We start from the raw sequence: 22168 nt of genomic DNA on the forward strand, positions 1-22168 counted from the left end.
CAAAACATTTCTAAAAACCTGTTTTTCCTTGTCATTATGGGGTATTGTCTGTAGATTGATGAGAGAATTTTTTTTATTGAATTCATTTTAGAATAAGGCTGTAATGTAAAACAAAATGTGGAAAAAGTGAAGGGGTCTGAATACTTTCCGAATACACTGTATACCATACGAAACGTAACACATCATACTAAAAGCAGAGTCTTGGATTTACGTACAGAATAATATGAAATGCTATGAGACCACTTTGGGAATAGGGGCACTAGACTCCACTGGTTGTCTGTTTCCCAGTAAGTCTTGATCCCACACCACTTGTTTGACATTTATTTGTATTTTTGATTCCAAGTAGGATTTGACCACTGGAAGGGATTAGTATTAAAGTGAAAAAGAAGGATTGATTTTTTCCATAATTTTTATAGATTTTCATTTGTATCCCTTTATAAGGAGAAGTGTAGCAATTTGACATTTGAACATTTAGCCTTTCCTCATACTGTCAATATTACAAGACCATAGTTCTGTTCACAATTATCAACTGGCCAAATCAAGTCCATACAGTCATCTGGCTTACAGATTTTGTCACAGAAACATTCCAATGCACTGTACAGATGTAGGATCTTAAATTTGAGCAAGTTTGCTAAAGCAGGAAGATAATCCTGCAGCAACAGGAAATGTCAATTATTTTGTAGATTATAATTAAATCAACATTTTTGTAGGGGTTGATAAATGTTAAATAAGTGAAAATCAAGTCTGAAATTTCAAAGTGGAAATTGCAAACCTCAGAAGCCTTTTTAAAACCTCAAATACACTACAAGTTTTACATTTCTTGCATTGCAGGAAAGTTCTTCTACAACAGGTTGATCAAATTAAGATCCTACATTTGTATGTATTCGGAACTTACAGATGTCAACTTGACAACAACGCCTTAGCAAAACCCCTTCTGCTTTTAACATATACAGTACCAGCCAAAGGTTTGGATGCACCTACTCATTCCAAGGTTTGTCTTTATTTTTTACTATTTTCTACATTGTAGAATTATAGTGAAGACATCAGAACTATGAAATAACACATATTGAATCATGTAGTAACCAAAAAAGTGATAAACACAGCTTTGCACACTCTTGGCATTCTCTCAACCAGCTTCATGAGGAATGTTTTTCCAACAGTCTTGAAGGTGTTCCCACATATGCTGAGCGCTTGTTGGCTGCTTTTCCTTCCCTCTAAGGTCCAACTCATCCCAAACCATCTCAATTGGGTTGAGGTCGGGTGATTGTGGAGCCAGGTCATCTGATGCAGCATGGACTCTACAAGATGCCGAAAGCGTTCCACAGGGATGCTGGCCCATGTTGACTCCAAAGCTTCCCACAGTTGTATCAAGTTGGCTGGACGTTCTTTGGGTGGTGGATCATTGTTGATACACACTGGAAACTGTTGAGTGTGGAAAAACCCAACAGCGTTGCAGTTCTTGACACACCGGTGCGCCTGGAACCTGCCACCATACAGCTTTCAAAGGCACTTAAATCTGTAGTCTTGCCCATTCACCCTCTGAATGGCACACAGTCCATGTCTCAATTGTCTCAAGGCTTAAAAATACTTATTTAACCTGTGTCCTCCCCTTCATCTACCCTGATTGAAGTGAATTTAACAGGTGGCATCAATAAGAGGCCATAGCTTTCACCTAGATTCACATGGTCAGCCTATGTCATGGAAAGAGCAGGTGTTCCTAAAGTTTTGTACACTCACTGTATATATATTTTATATCCGTCTTCTGTTTTATTGGAGAACTTTACAATGCCAGAACGATATGGAGTGTAATTGGTAATGCTATTCAAAAGGTGTGTGCTGAAAATGGATGGAGTCATTGCAGCTGTCTTTAAACTATATAACTGCAGTCTACTCAATTCTCTCATGCATTAAGATATCATGTCTCGCTGTCTCTCTCTCCCCACACCAGGATGTCCGTCCTCTGAAAGCAGGAAGATGCCAGTTTTACACAAGTGGAAACAGCTACATCTATGAGAATTACTATGCCTCTGTAAGTACAACTGCACTCATAGCAATATGACTTACTGTGTCAACTATACTGTCCAATTCAGAAAATACGTGTGGTACATACTGTCTGGCAGGGGAAATCACCTTTGACTAATCTCTGCTTGTACTGTACCTGTCACTCAATACTGTTGATTGGAGTGTCTGCCTCCTCTTGCAGGTGCCATGCCAGGGTCTCACGGAGTCATGTAAGATGAAAGTACGCAGTGGGACCTGCTACTGCTGCGACCTTTATGACTGTGCCAAGTGAGTCAAAGATACACCAATGTTAAAAGGTCCATTGTGTAGCTTTGTGTACTACCCAACACATTTCTGATGGAAATGTTATAGATCTGTCATTGTTATTGGACGCAAGCCTGATAAGCGGTACATCCAACCAGTAGTAAAAATGCAGTGCTAAAATAACTTTACATACAGTATGCGTGGTAACTCACCCCTCACATTAGCAATGTGTTGCACCCACCCACTTGTGTGACACTTGGAAGGCATTTGGTGTCAGAATGTTCTTCACACATTAGGTATCACAATGATAAGGTGTGGAGTGATTGTGACCTATTTAAGCTGAAGTAGGCTCAAACTAGCGCAGAGTTTGTCCTAGCCAGGTCACATGGTGTACAGACCAACTCATCTCACTTCCCATCATTCGCTGCTCATTAGTAAGCAAATACTCCTGCCACCTGTCTCTTCTTGACCGGTGTTTTGACTCACTGCTTGCTTCTACAGAACCAAGTTGGTCATCTCCCGCTCGTATAGTGTACGTGTAGGCAGTATAAATACAGTGAGCAAGTCCTCCGTTTTCTCTCTGTTTGCCATACTGGTGTGTGACTCAGGTTTGTGTTGCTTGTGCATTTTCCATTTCACAGGATGTGCTTGTTTCAGGAGGCAGGGTGCAAACCCACTGTAGCTAATAGCAAACTTTTTGTAAATTCCTGTCAAGAAGAGAGACATGGAAGCCCAGTTAGCCTACCTATCCGTAGTTTCAAATGGAGGTCGCTAACGAACGGTTTCAACGGTTTTATTTTTCTCTATTCTGGGACAATGTGGACTGTCCGGACTTTCAATGTAGCAGAGGACTACAGAGGCGATGTGTCTACTCTTAGCAAACAAGTAGAGAACTTACACAAGCTACTGGGGAATCCACGTCCGCCTACTTTCTCTTTCTCTTCTACTCCAGTAACTGGACGCTGCTCTGGCCTGGTGGGAGTGTTGCCACCGTGTCATCTATCCAATTTAATTAGTAGGATGCCTCTAGATGACTTAGTGGATGTTCCTATTCTTGACCCTGCAAACCAGCCATGGAGGCACGTCACTCGCAGTGGAAGGAAGCCACTGTTAACGTCACCTATGCTATTAATAGTTTTATATTAAGCTATCATTTTTGCTAGATGTGCTCATACCGATATGGCTATTGTCAATAGTTATTTTGTGCATATTGGCTGGGTCTTTCAGCATGACAATGATCCCAAACACACCGCCCGGGCAACGAAGGAGTGGCTTCGTAAGAAGCATTTCAAGGTCCTGGAGTGGCCTAGCCAGTCTCCAGATCTCAACCCCATAGAAAATCTTTGGAGGGAGTTGAAAGTCCGTGTTGCCCAGCAACAGCCCCAAAACATCACTGCTCTAGAGGAGATCTGCATGGAGGAATGGGCCAAAATACCAGCAACAGTGTGTGAAAACCTTGTGAAGACTTACAGAAAACATTTGTCATTGCCAACAAACAGTATATAACAAAGTATTGAGATAAACTTTTGTTATTGACCAAATACTTATTTTCCACCATAATTTGCAAATAAATTCATAAAAAATCCTACAATATGATTTTCTGGATTTTTTTTCTCATTTTGTCCATCATAGTTGAAGTTTACCTATGATGAAAATTACAGGCCTCTCTCATCTTTTTAAGTGGGAGAACTTGCACAATTGGTGGCTGACTAAATACTTTTTTCCCCCACTGTATATAGGGGAGCAGCCTCTAAGGTGCATGGTTGTGTAACCGGGTGGTAGCCGGCTAGTGATGGCTATTTAACAGTCTGATGGCCTTGAGATAGAAGCTGTTTTTCAGTCTCTCGGTCCCAGCTTTGATGCACCTCTACTGACCTCGCCTTCTGGATGTTAGTTGGGTGAACAGGCCACGGCTCGGGAGGTTGATTGCCTTGATGATCTTTTTGGCCTTCCTGTGATATCGGCTGCTGTAGGTGTCCTCCGGAGAACCCTGCGGTTGCAGGAGATGCACTTGTCGTACCAGGCGGTGATACAGCCCGACAGGATGCTCTCAATTGTGCATCTGTAAAGGTTTCTGAGGGTCTTAGGGACCAAGACAAATTTCTTAAGCATCCAAGGTTGAAGAGGCGCTATTGCGCCTTTTTCACCACACTGTCTGTGTGGGTGGACAAATTCAGATTGTCAGTGATGTGTATGCCGAGGAACTTGAAGCTTTCCACCTTCTCCACTGCAGTCCTGTCAATGTGGATAGGGGTGTGCTCCCTCTGCTGTTTCCTGAAGTCCACGATCAGCTCCTTTGTTTTGTTGACGTTGAGTGAGAGGCTATTTTCCTGGCACCGCTCTGCCAGGGCCCCACCTCCTCCCTGTAGGTTGTCTCGTCATTGTTGGTAATCAGGCCTAGTACTGTTGTGTCAACCATCAAGTTTGCAGACGAGTTGGAGGCATGCGTGGCCATGCAGTCATGGGTGAACAGGGAGTACAGGAGGGGGCTGAGCACGCACCCTTGTGGGGCCCCTGTGTTGAGGATCAGCGAAGTAGAGGTGTTGTTTCCTACCTTCACCACCTAGGGGCAGCCTGTCAGGAAGTCCAGGACCCAGTTTCACAGGGCGGGGCAGTCATTGAAAATAAGAATTTGTTCTCAACTGACTTGCCTATTAAAATAATAAAAATATGGTGTTGAAGGCTGAGCAAGTGTCAATGAACAGCATTCTGACGTACAGTTGGAAGTTTACATACACCTTAGCCAAAGAAATTTAAACTCAGTTTTTCACAATTTCTGACATTTAGTCCTAGTAAAAATTCCCTGTCTTAGGTCAGTTAGGATCACCACTTTATTTTAAGAATGTGAAATGTCAGAATAATAGTAGAGAATGATTTATTTCACCTTTCATTTCTTTCATCACATTCCCAGTGGATCAGAAGTTTACATACACTCAATTTGGTAGCATTGCCTATAAATTGTTTAACTTGGGTCAAACGTTTCGGGTAGCCTTCCACAAGCTTCCCACAATAATTTGGGTGAATTTTGGCCTATTCCTTCTGACAGAGCTGGTGTAACTGATTCAGGTTTATAGGCCTCCTTGCTCGCACACACTTTTTCAGTTCTGCCAACAAATGTTCTATAAAATTGAGGTCAGGGCTTTGTGATGGCCACTCCAATACCTTGACTTTGTTGTCCTTAAGCCATTTTGCCACAACTTTGGAAGTATGCTTGGGGTCATTGTCCATTTGGAAGACCCATTTGCAACCAAGCTTTAACTTTCTGACTGATGTCTTGAGATGTTGCTTCAATTCATCCACATAATTTTCCTTATGCCATCTATTTTAAGAAGTGCATCAGTCCCTCCTACAGCAAAGCACTTCCACAACATGATGCTGCCACCCCTGTGCTTCACGGTTGGTATGGTGTTCTTCTGCTTGCAAGCATCCCCCTTTTTCCTCCAAACATAACGATGGCCATTATCGCCAAACAGTTCTATTTTTGTTTCATCAGACCAGAGGAAATTTCTCCAAAATGGTCCCATGGTGTTTATCGTTGCTCCCAAGGATGAACCAGACTTGTGGAGGTCTTGGCTGGTTTCTTTTGATTTTCCCATAATGTCAAGCAAAGAGGCACTGAGTTTGAAGGTAGGCCTTGAAATACATCCACAGGTACACTTCCAAATGACTCAAATTATGTCAATTAGCCTATCAGAAGCTTCTAAAGCCATGACATAATTTTCTGGAATTTTCCAAGCTGTTTAAAGGCACAGTCAACTTAGTGTTTGTGATCTACTGACCCACTAGAATTGTGATACAGTGAATTATAAGTGAAATAATCTGTCTGTTAACAATTGTTGGAAAAATTACTTGTGTCATGCACAAATTAGATGTCCTAAAACTATAGTTTGTTAACAAGACATTTGTGGAGTGGTTGAAAAATTAGTTTTAATGACTCCAACCTAAGTGTATGTTAACTTCCGACTTCAACTGTATGTATGTATTCCTCAAATTTAACTGGGTCTAAGATGTCAGGTAAGGTAGAGCTGATATGATCCTTAACTTGCCTCTCAAAGCACTTCATGATGACAGAAGTGAGTGCTACTGGGTGATTGTCATTTAGTTCAGTTACCTTTGCTTTCTTGGGTACAGGATCAATGGTGGACATCTTGAAGCAAGTGGAGAGGATCGGGAGAGATTGACTATGTCTGTAAACACTCCAGCCAGCTGTTCTGCCCATGCTCTGAGGACATGGCTAGGGATGCCATCTGGGCCGGCAGCCTTGCAAGGGTTAATACGCTTAAAGGTTTTACTCACGTCAGCCATGGAGAACAAGAGCAGTCCTTGGGAGCGGGCCGCGTCGGTATCCTCAAACCGGCCAAAGAAGGTGTTTAGCTTGTCTGGGAGCAAGACATTGCGGTCCGCGACGTGGCTGGTTTTCCCTTTGTAATCCGTGATTGTCTGTAGACCTTGCCACATGTCTCGTGTCTGAGACGTTGAATTGCGACTCCACATTATCTCTGTACTGACGTTGTGCCTGTTTGATTGCCTTACGGAGGGAATAACCACACTGTTTGTATTCAACCATATTCCCAGTCCCCTTGCCATAGTTAAATGCAGTGGTTCACTCTTTCAGTTTTGCGCAAATGCTGCCATCTATCCACGGTTTCTGGTTTGGGTAGGTTTTAATAGTCAACGTACACTTCCTGATGAACTCAGTCCACGTGATCAAAACAATTAAAACAATTCCGGTCAGACCAGCGTTGAATAGACCTTAGCACGTGTACTTCCTGTTTGAGTTTCTGCCTATAGGATGGGAGAAGCAACCTAATTTGCCAAAGGGAGGGCCTTGTAGGCATCTCAAAGGTGAGTAGCAGTGGTCTAGTGTGTTTTCTAAGTGAGTACTACAGTCAATGTGTTGACAGTACTTCGGAAGTGTTTTCCTTAAATTTGCTTTGTTAAAATCCCCAGCTACAATAAATGTGGCCCCAGGATATGTGGTTTCCAGTTTGCATAAAATCTAGTGTAGTTCCTTGAGGACCATTGTGGTATTGGCTTGAGGGGGAATATACACGATTGCGACTATAACCGAAGAGAATTCTCTTGGGAGGTAATACAGTCTGCATTTGATTGTGAAGTATTCTAGATTGAGGGGTACAAAAGGACTTGAGTTTCTGTATGTTATCACAATCACACCATGAGTAGTTAATCATGAAACACATGGCCTCCCGAGTGGTGCAGTGGTCTAAGGCACTGCATCGCAGTGCTAGCTGTGCCACTAGAGATCCTGGTTCGAGTCCAGGCTCTGTTGCAGCCGGCCACAACCGGGAGACCCATGGGGTGGCTCACAATTTGCCTGGGTTAGGGGAGGGTTTTTCTGGCAGGGATGTTCTTGTCCCATCGTGGGCCAGGCGCAATGCACGCTGACACGGTCGCCAGGTGTACGGTGTTTCCTCCGACACGTTGGTGCGGCTGGCTTCCGGGTTAAGTAAGCAGTGCGGCTTGGCTGGGTTGTGTTTTGGAGGATGCACAGCTCTCGACTTTCGACTCTCCCGAGTCCGTACTGGTGTTGCAGCGATGGGATAAGACTGTAACTACCAATTAGATACCACGAAATTGGGGAGCTAAAGGACTAAAAAGAATAATATTAAATCATGAAACACACACCACGTCTTTCTTCTTCCCGGAGAGTTCTTTATCCCTGTCTGTGCAATGAACTGAGATCCCAGCTGGTTGTATGGACAGGGACAGTATATCCCGAGAGAGCCATGATTCTGTGGAACAGAGTATGTTACAGTCCCTGATGTCTCTCTGGAAGCAGATCCTCGCCCTGAGCTTGTCTACTTTATTGTCCAGAGACTGAACATTAGCTCAGAAGCTGTGGATGGTGTGTATGCCTCCTGAGTCAGACTAGAAGTCCACTCCAAATGCCTTTTCTCTGCTGGTGGCATCTTAGAACGGCCTCTGGGATAATGTAAAAAAATAATTAATAAAAAAATAATTTCACCCTGAGGTGTACGAACAAAGGGTCCAATTCGGGAAAGTCGTATTCCTTTTCGTATTGCTGGAGTTACCGCTGCTTTGATATCCAAAAGTTATTTCTGGCTGTATGTAATAATACAAAACATGTTCTGGGCTAAATAATGTAAGAAATAACACACACAAAAAAAAAATACTGCAAAGTTGCTTAGGAGCTAGAAGCAGAGCTGCCATGTCTGTCGGCGCCATCTGAAGACCATGTTATATTCTGAATAAGCTATCCTCAATAGGGTTGGGTACTGATGCTTGCCGATGGTTTCATAATTATCTCAATGAACTCAGGCTATCAAGGTAGATGGTGTCAAATCGGAGATCATTGAGTTACATAAAGGAGGTTCGAAACTCGGCCTACTACTGATTACAATCTATATAAATAACATTGGTAATGCTGAAAAAAAAAAAATATATATATTTGTGTGCAGATGATGTAGTGTTGTATTTCATTGCGCCATCGGTTGGCCAAGTCTTTTCATCTTTGGAGTCTGATTTCCAAGCACTGCAGAGGTCACTACTGGATCTATAGTTAGTGCAAACAAAACAAAATGCATGTTTTTGTTCTAGGTCCCATAACTCAGATTTTAATTCATTTGTAATGACTAGTTTGAACAGTACACAAGAACTCGCTCTATCTACAAAGCACTCATGCAGAAACGTCCTATGCATCTATAATCATTAATTAAATTTAGACTTACAAAGGACCATACCTGGCCTCAGGCTTGAATAACACTGGAAGCCCCTTTGGTCTCCACAGAGTTGGGCAAAGCTGCTTTTAGTCTCTTTGTGCCCTTTATGTGGAACACCTTACAGAGCTCTCTGAAATGAGATGTTCCCCTTGGTCAGTTCAGAGTCATGACTGGAGACCTCTATGTTGATAAATGTGTCTGTTTTCTTAATATGTTTGGTCATTTCGTATATTGTATGTTTTTGATGTATTTATTCAGGACTCATCTGTAAAAGAGACCCCAGTCTCAGTATTACATCCCTGTCAAAATAAAGGTTAAAGCCTGGTTCATGTCTTGGATTCTTCCTAGGTTCCTGCCTTTCTAGGGAGTTTTTCCTAGCTACCGTGCTTCTACATCTGCATTGCTTGCTGTTTGGGGTTTTAGGCTGGGTTTCTGTATATAGCACTTTGTGAAATCTGCTGATGTAAAAAGGGCTTTATAAATACATTTGATTGATTGGTCTGGAAGAACTCCTGGGCCTGGCCAACTCATATCATACCTCCTTAATAGTATTAATAGTATAGCTTTATAAAGTAGCCTAATGTTATTCTATGAATGGCATATTAATAGCATAACTAGAATAATATTGTTATAGGATTGGATGTTAGTGACGTTCTATTGTCCTGTCTTGTAGTGGGGGCTACATAAACAACTACTATGAGTTTGTGGGTGTGCGGAGCTGCGGTGATGTGCTGTCCCTGTACGTGTTGATCTGGGTGCTGACCAGCCTCAACCTGGTGGCCTTCTTTCTGGGTATCCTTACCACTGCCGTGCTGGGAAGCATCAAGGACAAGGTGAGAGACACAGGCTGCGGCAAAAACTACACGCTAATGTACTTGTATCAATACTTAAAGGTTTGTGGTGTATAATCAGGAGTCTTGAGCAGTACTTGCAGTTCAATCATATCCAGGTCTCATTCCATATTGTATTAAACTTAGGGAAGGGGATTGTGAAAAAGAATCAAAATCAAGGTGGCATTCTCTTGCCCTGCAGGGCTGCTCTCCTCCCCATGCCAAACATTCTTCTCAGTAGACCACAGGTCTGTGGCAACAGCTCCTTATGAGCGATGTTGGGTGCGGGGCATAACCCGCCTGTAGTGGCACTCTCCACTGCTGTGGTGCTGAAGCGTCATCCCCCATGCGCTGGCTAGCGGTAGCTGTCCGTGGTTCTCGAATACTTTGGTACGTTATTTATATAAGCTCATTCTCAGAGCTCACAGGTTAACATTGCCTCGATTCAATTTGTAGCTCTGAAGATCTGAGCTGTAGCGCTATATGAATTGTTAGCTCCAACAGTGCAGTAGTATCTAAGAACACAAGCATTTCACCTCACCTGCAATAACATCTGCTAAAGATGTGCATGTGACCATTTTTTTGGGATTTGATCGAAATTTAAAGATCATTTTCGATTGAGCCAACATATGCGGTGTTTACCTTGAATGCAGTCTCTGCGAACGCTAGAACATTGCCTTTAAATTTCTATTGCAGTGTAGCGCAGGATCTTCAGTGCTACGGATTGACTCAAAGACATACTGTTCATTATAGGGACATTTTAGGGAAATTAAACTCGAAATTCAAAGTTTCTCCAATGTTTTCAGATTGTGTAGATCCAGCTATGTGCCTTCTCAACTTCAAATGAATGTAAAAGATAAGCAAAACAAATCTGGAAATTACATGGAGCTGATATTTTCCATTTGATATAGCTGAATCTACAAAAGAAGACCTGGGACATGGACTTGTCCCAATAGAAGACTGAGATCTGAAAACATAACTCACTTTAAGTTCACTGTACGTGTTTGACGCCCTATTCCCTATATATTGCACAACTTTTCCCAGGTGATATATGATACATGATGATACATGATGACTCCTATGGACATATGGTGTCAAGATGAACCAACAGTGTGAGCCGGTAGTGGTGTGGGCAGGTAGGGGTGTGGGCAGGTAGTGGTGTGGGCAGGTAGTGGTGTGGGAAGGTAGGGGTGTGGGCAGGTAGCGGTGTGGGCAGGTAGGGGTGTGGGCAGGTAGGGGTGTGGGCAGGTAGGGGTGTGGGCAGGTAGTGGTGTGGGCAGGTAGGGGTGTGGGCAGGTAGTGGTGTGGGCAGGTAGGGGTGTGGGCAGGTAGGGGTGTGGGCAGGTAGTGGTGTGGGCAGGTAGGGGTGCGACGGTAGTCGTTTAGCTCAGTTACCTTAGCTTTCTTGGGAACAGGAACAATGGTGGCCCTCTTGAAGCATGTGGGAACAGCAGACTGGTATAGGGATTGATTGAATATGTCCGTAAACACACCGGCCAGCTGGTCAGCGCATGCTCTGAGGGCGCGGCTGGGGATGCCATCTGGGCCTGCAGCCTTGCGAGGGTTAACACGTTTAAATGTCTTACTCACCTCGGCTGCAGTGAAGGAGAGTCCGCATGTTTTTGTTGCAGGCCGTGTCAGTGGCACTGTATTGTCCTCAAAGCGGGCAAAAAAGTTATTTAGTCTGCCTGGGAGCAAGACATCCTGGTCCGTGACTGGGCTGGATTTCTTCTTGTAGTCCTTGATTGACTGTAGACCCTGCCACATGCCTCTTGTGTCTGAGCCGTTGAATTGAGATTCTACTTTGTCTCTGTACTGACGCTTAGCTTGTTTGATAGCCTTGCGGAGGGAATAGCTGCACTGTTTGTATTCGGTCATGTTACCAGTCACCTTGCCCTGATTAAAAGTAGTGGTTCGCGCTTTCAGTTTCATGCGAATGCTGCCATCAATCCACGGTTTCTGGTTAGGGAATGTTTTAATCGTTGCTATGGGAACAACATCTTCAACGCACGTTCTAATGAACTCGCACACCGAATCAGCGTATTCGTCAATATTGTTATATGACGCAATACGAAACATCTCCCAGTCCACGTGATGGAAGCAGTCTTGGAGTGTGGAGTCAGCTTGGTCGGACCAGCGTTGGACAGACCTCAGCGTGGGAGCCTCTTGTTTTAGTTTCTGTCTGTAGGCAGGGATCAACAAAATGGAGTTGTGGTCAGCTTTTCCGAAAGGAGGGCGGGGCAGGGCCTTATATGCGTCGCGGAAGTTAGAGTAACAATGATCCAAGGTTTTTCCACCCCTGGTTGCGCAATCGATATGCTGATAAAATTTGGGGAGTCTTGTTTTCAGATTGGCCTTGTTAAAATCCCCAGCTACAATGAATGTAGCCTCCGGATAAATGGATTCCAGTTTGCAAAGAGTCAAATAAAGTTCGTTCAGAGCCAACGATGTGTCTGCTTGGGGGGGGATATATACGGCTGTGATTATAATCGAAGAGAATTCTCTTGGTAGATAATGCGGTCTACATTTGATTGTGAGGAATTCTAAATCAGGTGAACAGAAGGATTTGAGTTCCTGTATGTTTCTTTCATCACACCATGTCTCGTTAGCCATAAGGCATACGCCCCCACCCCTCTTCTTACCAGAAAGATGTTTGTTTCTGTCGGCGCGATGCGTGGAGAAACCTGCTGGCTGCACCGCCTCGGATAGCGTCTCTCCAGTGAGCCATGTTTCCGTGAAGCAAAGAACGTTACAGTCTCTGATGTCCCTCTGGAATGCTACCCTTGCTCAGATTTCATCAACCTTGTTGTCAAGAGACTGGACATTGGCGAGAAGAATGCTAGGGAGTGGTGCACGATGTGCCCGTCTCCGGAGTCTGACCAGAAGACCGCCTGGTTTCCCTCTTTTCGGAGTCGTCTTTTGGGTCGCTGCATGGGAACCATTCTGTTGTCCTGTTTGAAAGGCAGAACACAGGATCCGCGTCATCGAAAAACATATTCTTGGTCGTACTGATGGTGAGTTGACGCTGATCTTATATTCAGTAGTTCTCCTCGACTGTATGTAATGAAACCTAAGATGACCTGGGGTATGTAGTGTTGTGTAGGTAGTGGTGTGGGCAGGTAGGGGTGTGGGCAGGTAGTGGTGTGGGCAGGTAGGGGTGTGGGCAGGTAGGGGTGTGGGCAGGTAGTGGTGTGGGCAGGTAGGGGTGTGGGCAGGTAGGGGTGTGGGCAGGTAGGGGTGTGGGCAGGTAGGGGTGTGGGCAGGTAGTGGTGTGGGCAGGTAGTGGTGTGGGCAGGTAGGGGTGTGGGCAGGTAGCAGTGTGGGTAGGTAGCGGTGTGGGCAGGTAGTGGTGTGGGCAGGTAGGGGTGTGGGCAGGTAGTGGTGTGGGCCCGGGGAGCCGTTAAACTTTGAGTCTTCTGTTATAATTGATTTTCTGCTATAAAATCATGCAAATACTGCCAGTGTTTGTTTTAGCCTGCCTGGAGTGCAGGCTTGATTGTTTTGGGAATATTTTGTTCCATTAAGTCAGGCAGGCTCAATCACGCACAGATCAAGTATTTACAATTATTTCAAATAGTAGTTGAACCCAGGTCTGTCTGTAATATCCGAGCAAAGCTTGAAGGGGTGGATGGTTGTTAGGTAAGGCTTATTCATACTTTCTAGATCAAAACAAATAGAAAAATGTGTATTAGTTACCCAGCAATCCAGATTCTAAATGTCACGACTCACTAAAGAGGAGAGATATCTCTCTGGCGATCATCCTACGTTGAATGTCCCCAGGAGAAACAGAATAGTTAACCAGTCCTGATTGAATTAGGGATGTGTGGAGAGGAGCTGGCGGCGAGGGAGAAGGGGCATATGTTCTGTGTTGCAGCACGATAGAGCTGGGAGACACAGCAGGGCATAGCCCAGGAAGACACAGATCAACGTCAGAGATAATTTTTTTATAAAAAAAAAAAACTGAGATCCCCAGGATCCCCCACCCCTTCCTGTCTGATCCAAATACCATGGCATCGCTATAATTCTCTCTCCCCACAACTTCTGGTTGATGAACAGTGTGTCAGTGTGAGTGAACAAGCGGTTGTGTATGTGGTGGGGGGAGGGTGGTTGCACGGCTAGATAGCGCTGGTGATAGGACGGATGTGGTCAGAGTTGGATGTGTGTTCATCCATGTGGCAGACCGCTGACGTGGTCACATTGGCCACATGGTTCCTCTCTCAGGCCAGGCCTTCAATTTGCTCTCTTCTGGGAAAGAGAGTGAGGAAGCCTATTGACTTGAGATCACACAAGATATTAGGGCTGAATAATTGCCTACCAGAAATGCGTTGAATTTGTGGTTGTTGCTCACGCCATCTTCATCTCCCAAACAATCCAAGTACATTTTTTAGCAGATGAAAGCTGAATTATTTTGTATTGACATAATTTTAGCACCAGCCTTATTGCGTGTGTGTGTGTATTTTGTGATCACATTTTGTTTCATAATACACAAGAGGATCACAACACACTCCTTACTTGTAAGAATTAACACTAAACCAACATGTGTGTGTGTTTTGCAGAGGAGCAGCTCAGTGACCCTGTCGTCCTCGCAATTCTCAGAGGGGGGATTTCGCTCCTCCCCCACTGCCCCCCTGCTGATGGACAACACCAACACAGGACACCAACACCTCTACCCGGTCAGTCTCTCTCACACTTACTTGTCTCTACCCGGTCAGTCTCTCTCACACTCACTTGTCTCTACCTGGTCAGTCTCTCTCATACTTACTTGTCTCTACCCGGTCAGTCTCTCTCACACTTACTTGTCTCTACCCGGTCAGTCTCTCTCACACTCACTTGTCTCTACCCGGTTAGTCTCTCACGCACTCACTTGTTTCTACCCGGTTAGTCTCTCTCACACTCACTTGTCTCTACCCGGTCAGTCTCTCACACACTCACTTGTCTCTACCCAGTCAGTCTCTCACACACTCACTTGTCTCTACCCGGTCAGTCTCTCACACACTCACTTGTCTCTACCCGGTTAGTCTCTCACACACTCACTTGTCTCTACCCGGTTAGTCTCTCACACACTCACTTGTCTCTACCCGGTTAGTCTCTCACACACTCACTTGTCTCTACCCGGTCAGTCTCTCACACACTCACTTGTCTCTACCCGGTCAGTCTCTCACACACTCACTACCGCCTTAACGGCAGCCAAAAATAGAGCCCACACAAGGTTTTTCCAGGACGTCAAAGATGTATTTCAACAACAACCTCTGTTTCGGTCTTGGGCCTAAAAAGTTCTGTTATTGGTAATTGGTCTAGTAAAACCAAAGGAGAGAGAAAGTAGTGAGATACTGTACACTGGATGGAAACTCATATGTTCTGGGAGGACTCCCTCTGCCATCCCATATTGCCCTGCTGCCCTCCCCTAAATCTGCCCATCGTCTACCTTACCCTCTGTATTAAAACACAACTACTGGCTGCTAGCAAGACAGAGGGCACCAAGTAGCCCTATTAGATCATGCCAGGTGCATGCCTCAGCAGACCAAAAAAGAACAACCTTCAACCAATTAACCCCCAGAGAAAAATAACTTGTCTGAGAAACATTAGGCGTACCTCCATTTGGAATCTATTTTATTTGGAAACTTTTTTTTTGCTTATCCACTCAAGTGATGTTCAAAGTTTGCTATTTGTAATTATTCCCAAGTGGGGTGGAGTTACAAATGGAATATTGTTTTCCGCTCTTTGCTCAGCTGATTCAAACTAAGCTTTGTTTGTGTTTATTTGGGATCTATTACGTTTACGTGGTTATCCACTCAAACTGGTTGTGGTTTTCAATTCAAAGTCTGTTGTTTGTAGCTATTATTTACCTAGAAGTAGATTAGTTATAATTGGAACAAATTAGCAAATTGTGAAGACTTAGCTGAATCCAACTAACCTTAGTGTTTTCTGTTTTTGTTCTGTCTTTCAGAGAACCTCCCAATACTTTGCCCCAGCAGCGGGGACGGAGTTCCCCCAGAGTGATTCGTCAGTACCCCCCGTCCAGACCCCAACCCCTCTCTATAACCTGCTGCCCTACAAGCCACAGAGCTTTTCTGTCTGAATTAACCTCCCTACTCCAGCATTCCATTACCAACTTGTCATACAACTACGGAGTTTCCTCCAGACTCTCCTGGCCCACATGACATCCAGGGGGATTCGTATTTTGGAGTTTGTTTTGTATGCTGTAAAATATCTGTATATGAAATGTAAATATTTTGAGCAATTTTGATTGATTTACCCAAAAAATGTATGGCTTATGACGTGCTTCTACTATCTAGGAAAAAGGTTAATTATTTAAGACCTTTTTTGAAATGTACAATTTGCCAAAATACATAGACTTTTTATTCTACATCTTAAACTCAACTGTATCTGCTAATAAAGTAATAAAGTAATGTTGGCTAAGTCATTTTTTTTCTGATCAAATTGACTTACTGTTTTTGGTTGTGCCACGCTGCCCACACACACTCATATTCAATAGAGATGCTGCTTGATGTTGCCTGCCTGGCCTCCTCATTGCCTTAACATTGTCTACCATTGGTCTCACTAGTAATCTACCCCAGGATAAATTTCATTTGGGCCCAAAACTCTTTAAGCAATAAGAAATGTGTTCTTTCTTTGAACTCAATAGGCATAGAGAGAGAGAGGGGGATATGTACGAAAATATCGAGCCCCTGGCCAGACAATGCATACCTCAAACTTCTGTGTGTTTTTTTCCCTTCCTTTTATAAAACATGTTCTTCCCCTGGGTAGGGGAAGACGATTCCCCGACATCATCTAAGATGTCTCTTCTGACTGACAGAGCTCCTCACACACACTTTTTGTTTTAAGGACCGAAGACAAATCCACAAAAACTTCCACTCGTGAGGGCTAAAAACCAATAAACCCAAAAGTAATTTGCTTGCACAATTAAACTGTGGAAATGTACAAGACAGAAGATGGCGTAATTATCAAGGAGTTTCTTTCCAAGTAAAACACCAGACTTAACAAAAACTCAACGGGGTCAAAGAGTTTCACAGGACACAAATAGACCACAAGAACACTGGCTTAGTCTCCTCTTTCTCAGGCAACTGTGAAAATCTGGGTTCAAATACTTTGCACGTTTGCTTTAGCCTGTCTCGAGGGCCAGATCGGCAGGCTTTGCACCTTTACGACTGTTCTATTGGTTCAATTGCGCTAGGGAAGCTCAATCAAGCTCAGCTAAAGCATTTCAAATTATTTAAAATTGCATTATTTGAATCCAAGTCTGCAACTGTATATGAGAGCTTCTGTCTGGTAAGATGATGAACTCCTTGTGTTTTCGTGTTCATGCTCCTCATGTCAATGATGATTATAGAGTAACTGTTCTAAGGCTCTTCTGTCTTGCTTTAGTTATTTTCATAGGAAGTATAATGTAATGCACAGAGATCAAACTTGCATAGCATCCATACAATACATTGAGAAAGAATACAATGTTTTTGACGCTTTGGGGGAAGTTACAACATATATGTAAAAAATGCAATGCAACTCAAATAGCTACAAAAAGCAGCAAATGCTTTATTGCCATTCACACAGACTTAACAAGAGTGGACATGGTAATTCAGCTGTACTGTTTAGCTTTACCTCCTTATAGGGGAATTCTGCTGGAAATTACAGAAACAATATGCAGCAAATAAAGTGAAAGAGGCCATGTTACGGTTTTGCAGTGACGTACCAAGTTTGCCAAAAATGTATGCAAAACAATCTACCCAAAGAAAACGCAAACCTTCTCTTGTTCTTCAAATGAACATCCCTCACATGTCAGAGATGCTTCAATACAAATACAATGTTACTGCATTCTGCAGTACTGTGTCACATCTTGTTACATAGATAGCCACATGAGACAGTAAAATGTTGAGAGACAGACAATTAGCCAAACAGAAAACAGTGCAGCCTTGTGTAGTCTTATAAGCAGTGTCGGGTGTAACCGCGGCTCCTTTACTTCCCATCTCGGATGTCGAGGGCGGCAGGGCAGCTGTGAGAGCGGACATCCCCGTGTTTGACCTCTGCCAGGTCAAGGTCAACGTTGACACCCTGGATCTTGGCCTGGAGACAGCCGTGGAAGCTGGACAGACCCGCTGGACACAGTCAAAGGTCAGAGATAGGCCCAGTTCAAGGGATTGAATTGTGCTTCTTTCCTTCCTAGAAGTAATCACTGATGAAACATGACTGGACAGGTGAAGGCCCTTTGTGGCAGTATTTGCACGATTTCATAGCAGAAAAACAATGATAGCAGAAGAAAGACTCGTAAAGTCTAACGGCTCCCCGGGCTCACACCCCTACCGGCTCACACCCCTACCGGCTCCCTACCGGCTCACACCCCTACCGGCTCACACCCCTACCGGCTCACACCCCTACCGGCTCACACCCCTACCGGCTCACCCCACCGGCTCACACCCCTACCGGCTCACACCCCTACCGGCTCACACCACTACCGGCTCACACACCGGCTCACACCCCGGCTCACACCACTACCGGCTCACACCACTACCGGCTACCGGCTCACACCACTACCGGCTCACACCACTACCGGCTCACACCACTACCGGCTCACACCACTACCGGCTCACACCACTACCGGCTCACACCACTACCGGCTCACACCACTACCGGCTCACACCACTACCGGCTCACACTGTTTCATCTTGACACCATATGTCCATAGGAGTCATCATGACATATCATCTGGGAAATTGCCTGTAATTTGATACATCTGCACCTCTCCACAACTCTTATCTCTTGCTGTATTTGTCCTCAACAGAGGCTTCACCTCCACTCCTCTGGAACACAGCTAGATACAGAACACCTTGTATGGACTCACTGTACTCTACTGTATAAACACCAGTCGGTCTCATTAATAGCATTAACGGTGCAATCAAGTAACAGTTATGCGACTCGCCTCCAAGCACTTAAAGAAACCCATACTCTAGGTCCTTCATCGCTTGGGCCAAAAGTTGTGCAATATATAGGGAATAGGGTGTCAAACACGTATAGTGTACTTTTAGTGAGTTATGTTTTCAGATCTCAGACGTCTTCTATTGGGACAAGCTGGATCTACACAACCTACACAATATCGGAGAAACTTTGAATTTCAAGTTTAATTTCCCTAAAAAGCAATCATAATTTAAAGGAGGAAGGAACGCTTTTTCTTAAATGTTTTACATCTGAATGTAGTCACCCATTTTTGTTGTCTATATGTTGCCATATGACCTGGAAGCATATGGTCATTCACCTTTATTTAACCAGGTAGGCCAGTTGAGAACAAGTTCTCATTTACAACTGCGACCTGGAAAAGATAAAGCAAAGCAGTGCGACACAAACAACAACAGCACAGAGTTACACATGGACTAAACAAACGGACAGTCAACCACACAATAGAAAAAAATCTATATACAGTGTAAAATGATCTTATCTGATTTGTGAGGTGATCCAGGAAACATTAATATAGAGGACAATTAACAGTGGACAATACACAGAGAGGAGATGATTCTGGGACATGGTTTGTGGAAAAGACTGAAACGAGAAGAATGAGGTGAAACGAAGAGAGAGAGTTGAAAGTAAGAGAAACGTTTGAGGGTGAGAGAGTGTGGGAAGAGTAGAATAGTAAAAAGGTGGGATGGGTCCGCACTTAGAAACATGTTGCATTAAGCTTACTTCATTTTAGATGTTATTATTTTCACTGCATCAGGTATAGAGTACACAGACGTTTCGGCTTTGCGGCCTTCGTGTGCAAGAGTAGAATAGTGAATGAGTAAGAGGATTAGGATCAGTTGATGTGGGAAGACAGCACGGATCAGATTATAGGAGAAAAGTATCAGGCCTAAAGTAGTGCACTATGTAAGGAATAGGGTGTCATTTGAGACTCAGTGCTCACCTGGCCCGCCCCCCAGGTACACCCTGCTCCCTGGTTGGCTCAACACCCTCTTCAGGAGCTCGTAGTCCCCATCCGTCAACCTCATGGTTGCCTTGGTTACACCCATGCCAATCACCAGTTGGCCTGGCCTCACCTGCAGCTGCAGGAACTGACTCTCACCTGAGCAGAGGGTCTGGGGGTAGCTGCGCGACCAGAATAGAGTCCCCCTCAAACGCAGCATCAGTTCCTAGGGCACAGGAAACCCAAATCATGGATGAATCCAAACTTATCCAGGAGAGATTGTTTTTGCATTATATCACCCCATAAGTTAATGCTTAATTTAGGGTTTAAAAAGACCTCCACTGGCCGGACAAATTGTCAACACATTGTCATATGGAAACAAATTTCATAAGGAGTGGCACCGAATGCCAGATCAGCAATCGGTATCAACAGAACAATCTACAACAGGAAACAGCAACATGTCTGTTTGTGCCCTAGACAGATGTAAAAGGTAAAAGTCAGGGTTTGTTCCACACAGCACAAAGAATGTGTGTTGAAGGCCAACGGAGATCTATTCACATTGATATTTGGGGGGATTTCCAGTAGTTAAAACATCTAAAAGTATGGCATGCTGACAGTGACAATTTCAACAAAGCCTCTTTCGGAAGGTTTGACCTCTTCCTGCTTGGCATTTTGCATGACATCACAACATGGGAGCATTGGGCTAATCAAGTCAGGTCCCAGACTCAACAGAGGCAGGAGTGTGTGAGTGTGACTTGTTTGTGCCCTGCTGCTGTGTGTACAGTATGTGTATGTGAGGAGTGTGTTTGAGTGACCCGTGTGAGTTTGTGTGTGAATGAGAGTGTATGAGTGTGTGTGTCCATGCGTGCGTGTGTCTTTGCCATTATGCCATTCTTAAAGATCATAAGCATTTCCAAAGCAGTAATAGTGAAGGAATGAGAAAAGATAGAGACTATAAATTAACAAAGTGCTGGTCCAGATCAGTTGGGTCTTGAGGCTGTATAGTTCCGGTGTGTTACCTGTGAAGGGTGGTTGAGTTTCAAGGAGAGGATGTAGTCGTTCTGAGTGTCTATCAGAATAAAGAGAAAGCCTCTGGCTGAAACCGTTCTGAGAGCTAGCTCCACAGAGAGTGTCCAGTCTGCACCATCTAGCTCAGCTGAAGAGTTTCCCAGCAACGCTGCAGACACAAAGACAAACATAACATACATATCACTCTGCACCCTAATCTATGCACCCTTGTTCATACAACCATGCAGTGTTCCTTTTACAGACCATTGAATGTCTTCACGCTTTTTTTTACTGACAAAACAAGGAAAGCACCAGATTCAAGTACTTAAACTTCAGCTTCAGATGTTATTGAAGTAAAAGGCAAGAAAGCAATACCATGGGACAGTAGCTACAGTATGGGAGCATGTGAGGCTGTCTGTGGAGATGGCAGGCAGCCTAGCGGTTACTGGCGTTGGTCCAGTAACCAAAAGGTCACTGGTTCAAATCCCGAGCCTGCAACGTGGAAAATCTGTCGATGTGCCCTTGATCAAGGCCCTTAACCTTAATTGCTCCTGTAAGTCGCTCTGGATACGAGCATCTGCTAAATGATGTACATGTAAATGAGATGGGAGTTAACCAGGGATTCATTTTTGAAAGGGGTAGGTTTCCACATTTTTAGCCCCAATCTTAATTGTTTTCTTCCCGCAAGAGTTCTGTGTTCCTCTTAGAATTCAAATACAGGCTCTACAGAAAGCCATGTAAAGAAAAGGATGAATGGAATGGGAGTATAAAAACTAAAACTACAAGTTGAAAACTTCTTTACCAAAATCTTTACCAAACCAAAGTCCAACACGTCTTTTGGAGTGATATTGTTGACAATATTGCAATATGTACGACTGTTTCCAACATTCTTCAGTCCCAAGTTTTCATTGTTTCATTGTTTAATTATAAGACCAACAAATAACTTATATTAAGGTAAACTACCGCTAAATGTTTCCAGGGACCTAAAATATAGGGCCCAGAATTATTCCCTGTCAGTGTGCATGGACAGCAAAAAATATTGTCCCTTGTCATGTGACGGGGAAGTGAGGTGGCCTACCTAGAGAGCTGAAACCAACAGAGCCGACTCCAGTAAAGTAGGACCCGGGGGCAATATGTTCCCAGCACCTTTGCACCTTGGAATCCTGCAGGGTCCGCTCTAGGATGCTGGAGTCCTGTCTGACCCAGTCCCAGCTCCGCATGCAGCCATCCAGAGGAGGGTTCAGCTAGACAGGACAGGACAGACAGGAAAGACAGAAATGGTATAGAAAAACGAGCCCCATGTGATTGCCCTTCACTACATAGCACTGCTCTTTCTTGTTTTTATTTGTCCATTGCAAAATAGTCCAATTCAGATGAGGGACAGTGGGTGCATTCGAAGAACAGACACGTGCTGTTTGTGTTGGGTATAAAATATAGTAAAATGATAAGAACTGCAG

The 22168-nt window shown here is 44.1% G+C and overlaps 1 protein-coding gene and 1 pseudogene across 2 annotated transcripts in view; one reads left to right on the top strand and one right to left on the bottom strand.

Moving 5' to 3' along the window:
- The window catches only part of LOC112266901, a 31806-nt pseudogene extending 15600 nt beyond the window's left edge, over window positions 1–16206 (top strand).
- Window positions 16207–17327: 1121 nt separating this feature from the next.
- Window positions 17328–22168, bottom strand: part of LOC112266900 (vitamin K-dependent protein S) — a 17561-nt gene continuing 12720 nt past the window's right edge. Inside the window, exons 5-8 of one of the 2 annotated variants that reach the window (XM_024444811.2) lie at window positions 21790–21955; window positions 20723–20880; window positions 19704–19929; window positions 17328–17907 (exon numbers count right to left, since the gene is read on the bottom strand). In XM_024444811.2, coding sequence (XP_024300579.1) covers window positions 17768–17907; window positions 19704–19929; window positions 20723–20880; window positions 21790–21955 — 690 coding nt within the window. In that variant the 3' untranslated portion in view covers window positions 17328–17767. Of the gene's footprint in view, window positions 17908–18378; window positions 19116–19703; window positions 19930–20722; window positions 20881–21789; window positions 21956–22168 lie in introns of those variants that run through there. The other variant, XM_042297253.1, reaches the window with a different exon arrangement.

The sequence above is a fragment of the Oncorhynchus tshawytscha genome, linkage group LG14 (assembly GCF_018296145.1).
Source record: "Oncorhynchus tshawytscha isolate Ot180627B linkage group LG14, Otsh_v2.0, whole genome shotgun sequence".
Classification (NCBI taxonomy): domain Eukaryota; kingdom Metazoa; phylum Chordata; class Actinopteri; order Salmoniformes; family Salmonidae; genus Oncorhynchus; species Oncorhynchus tshawytscha.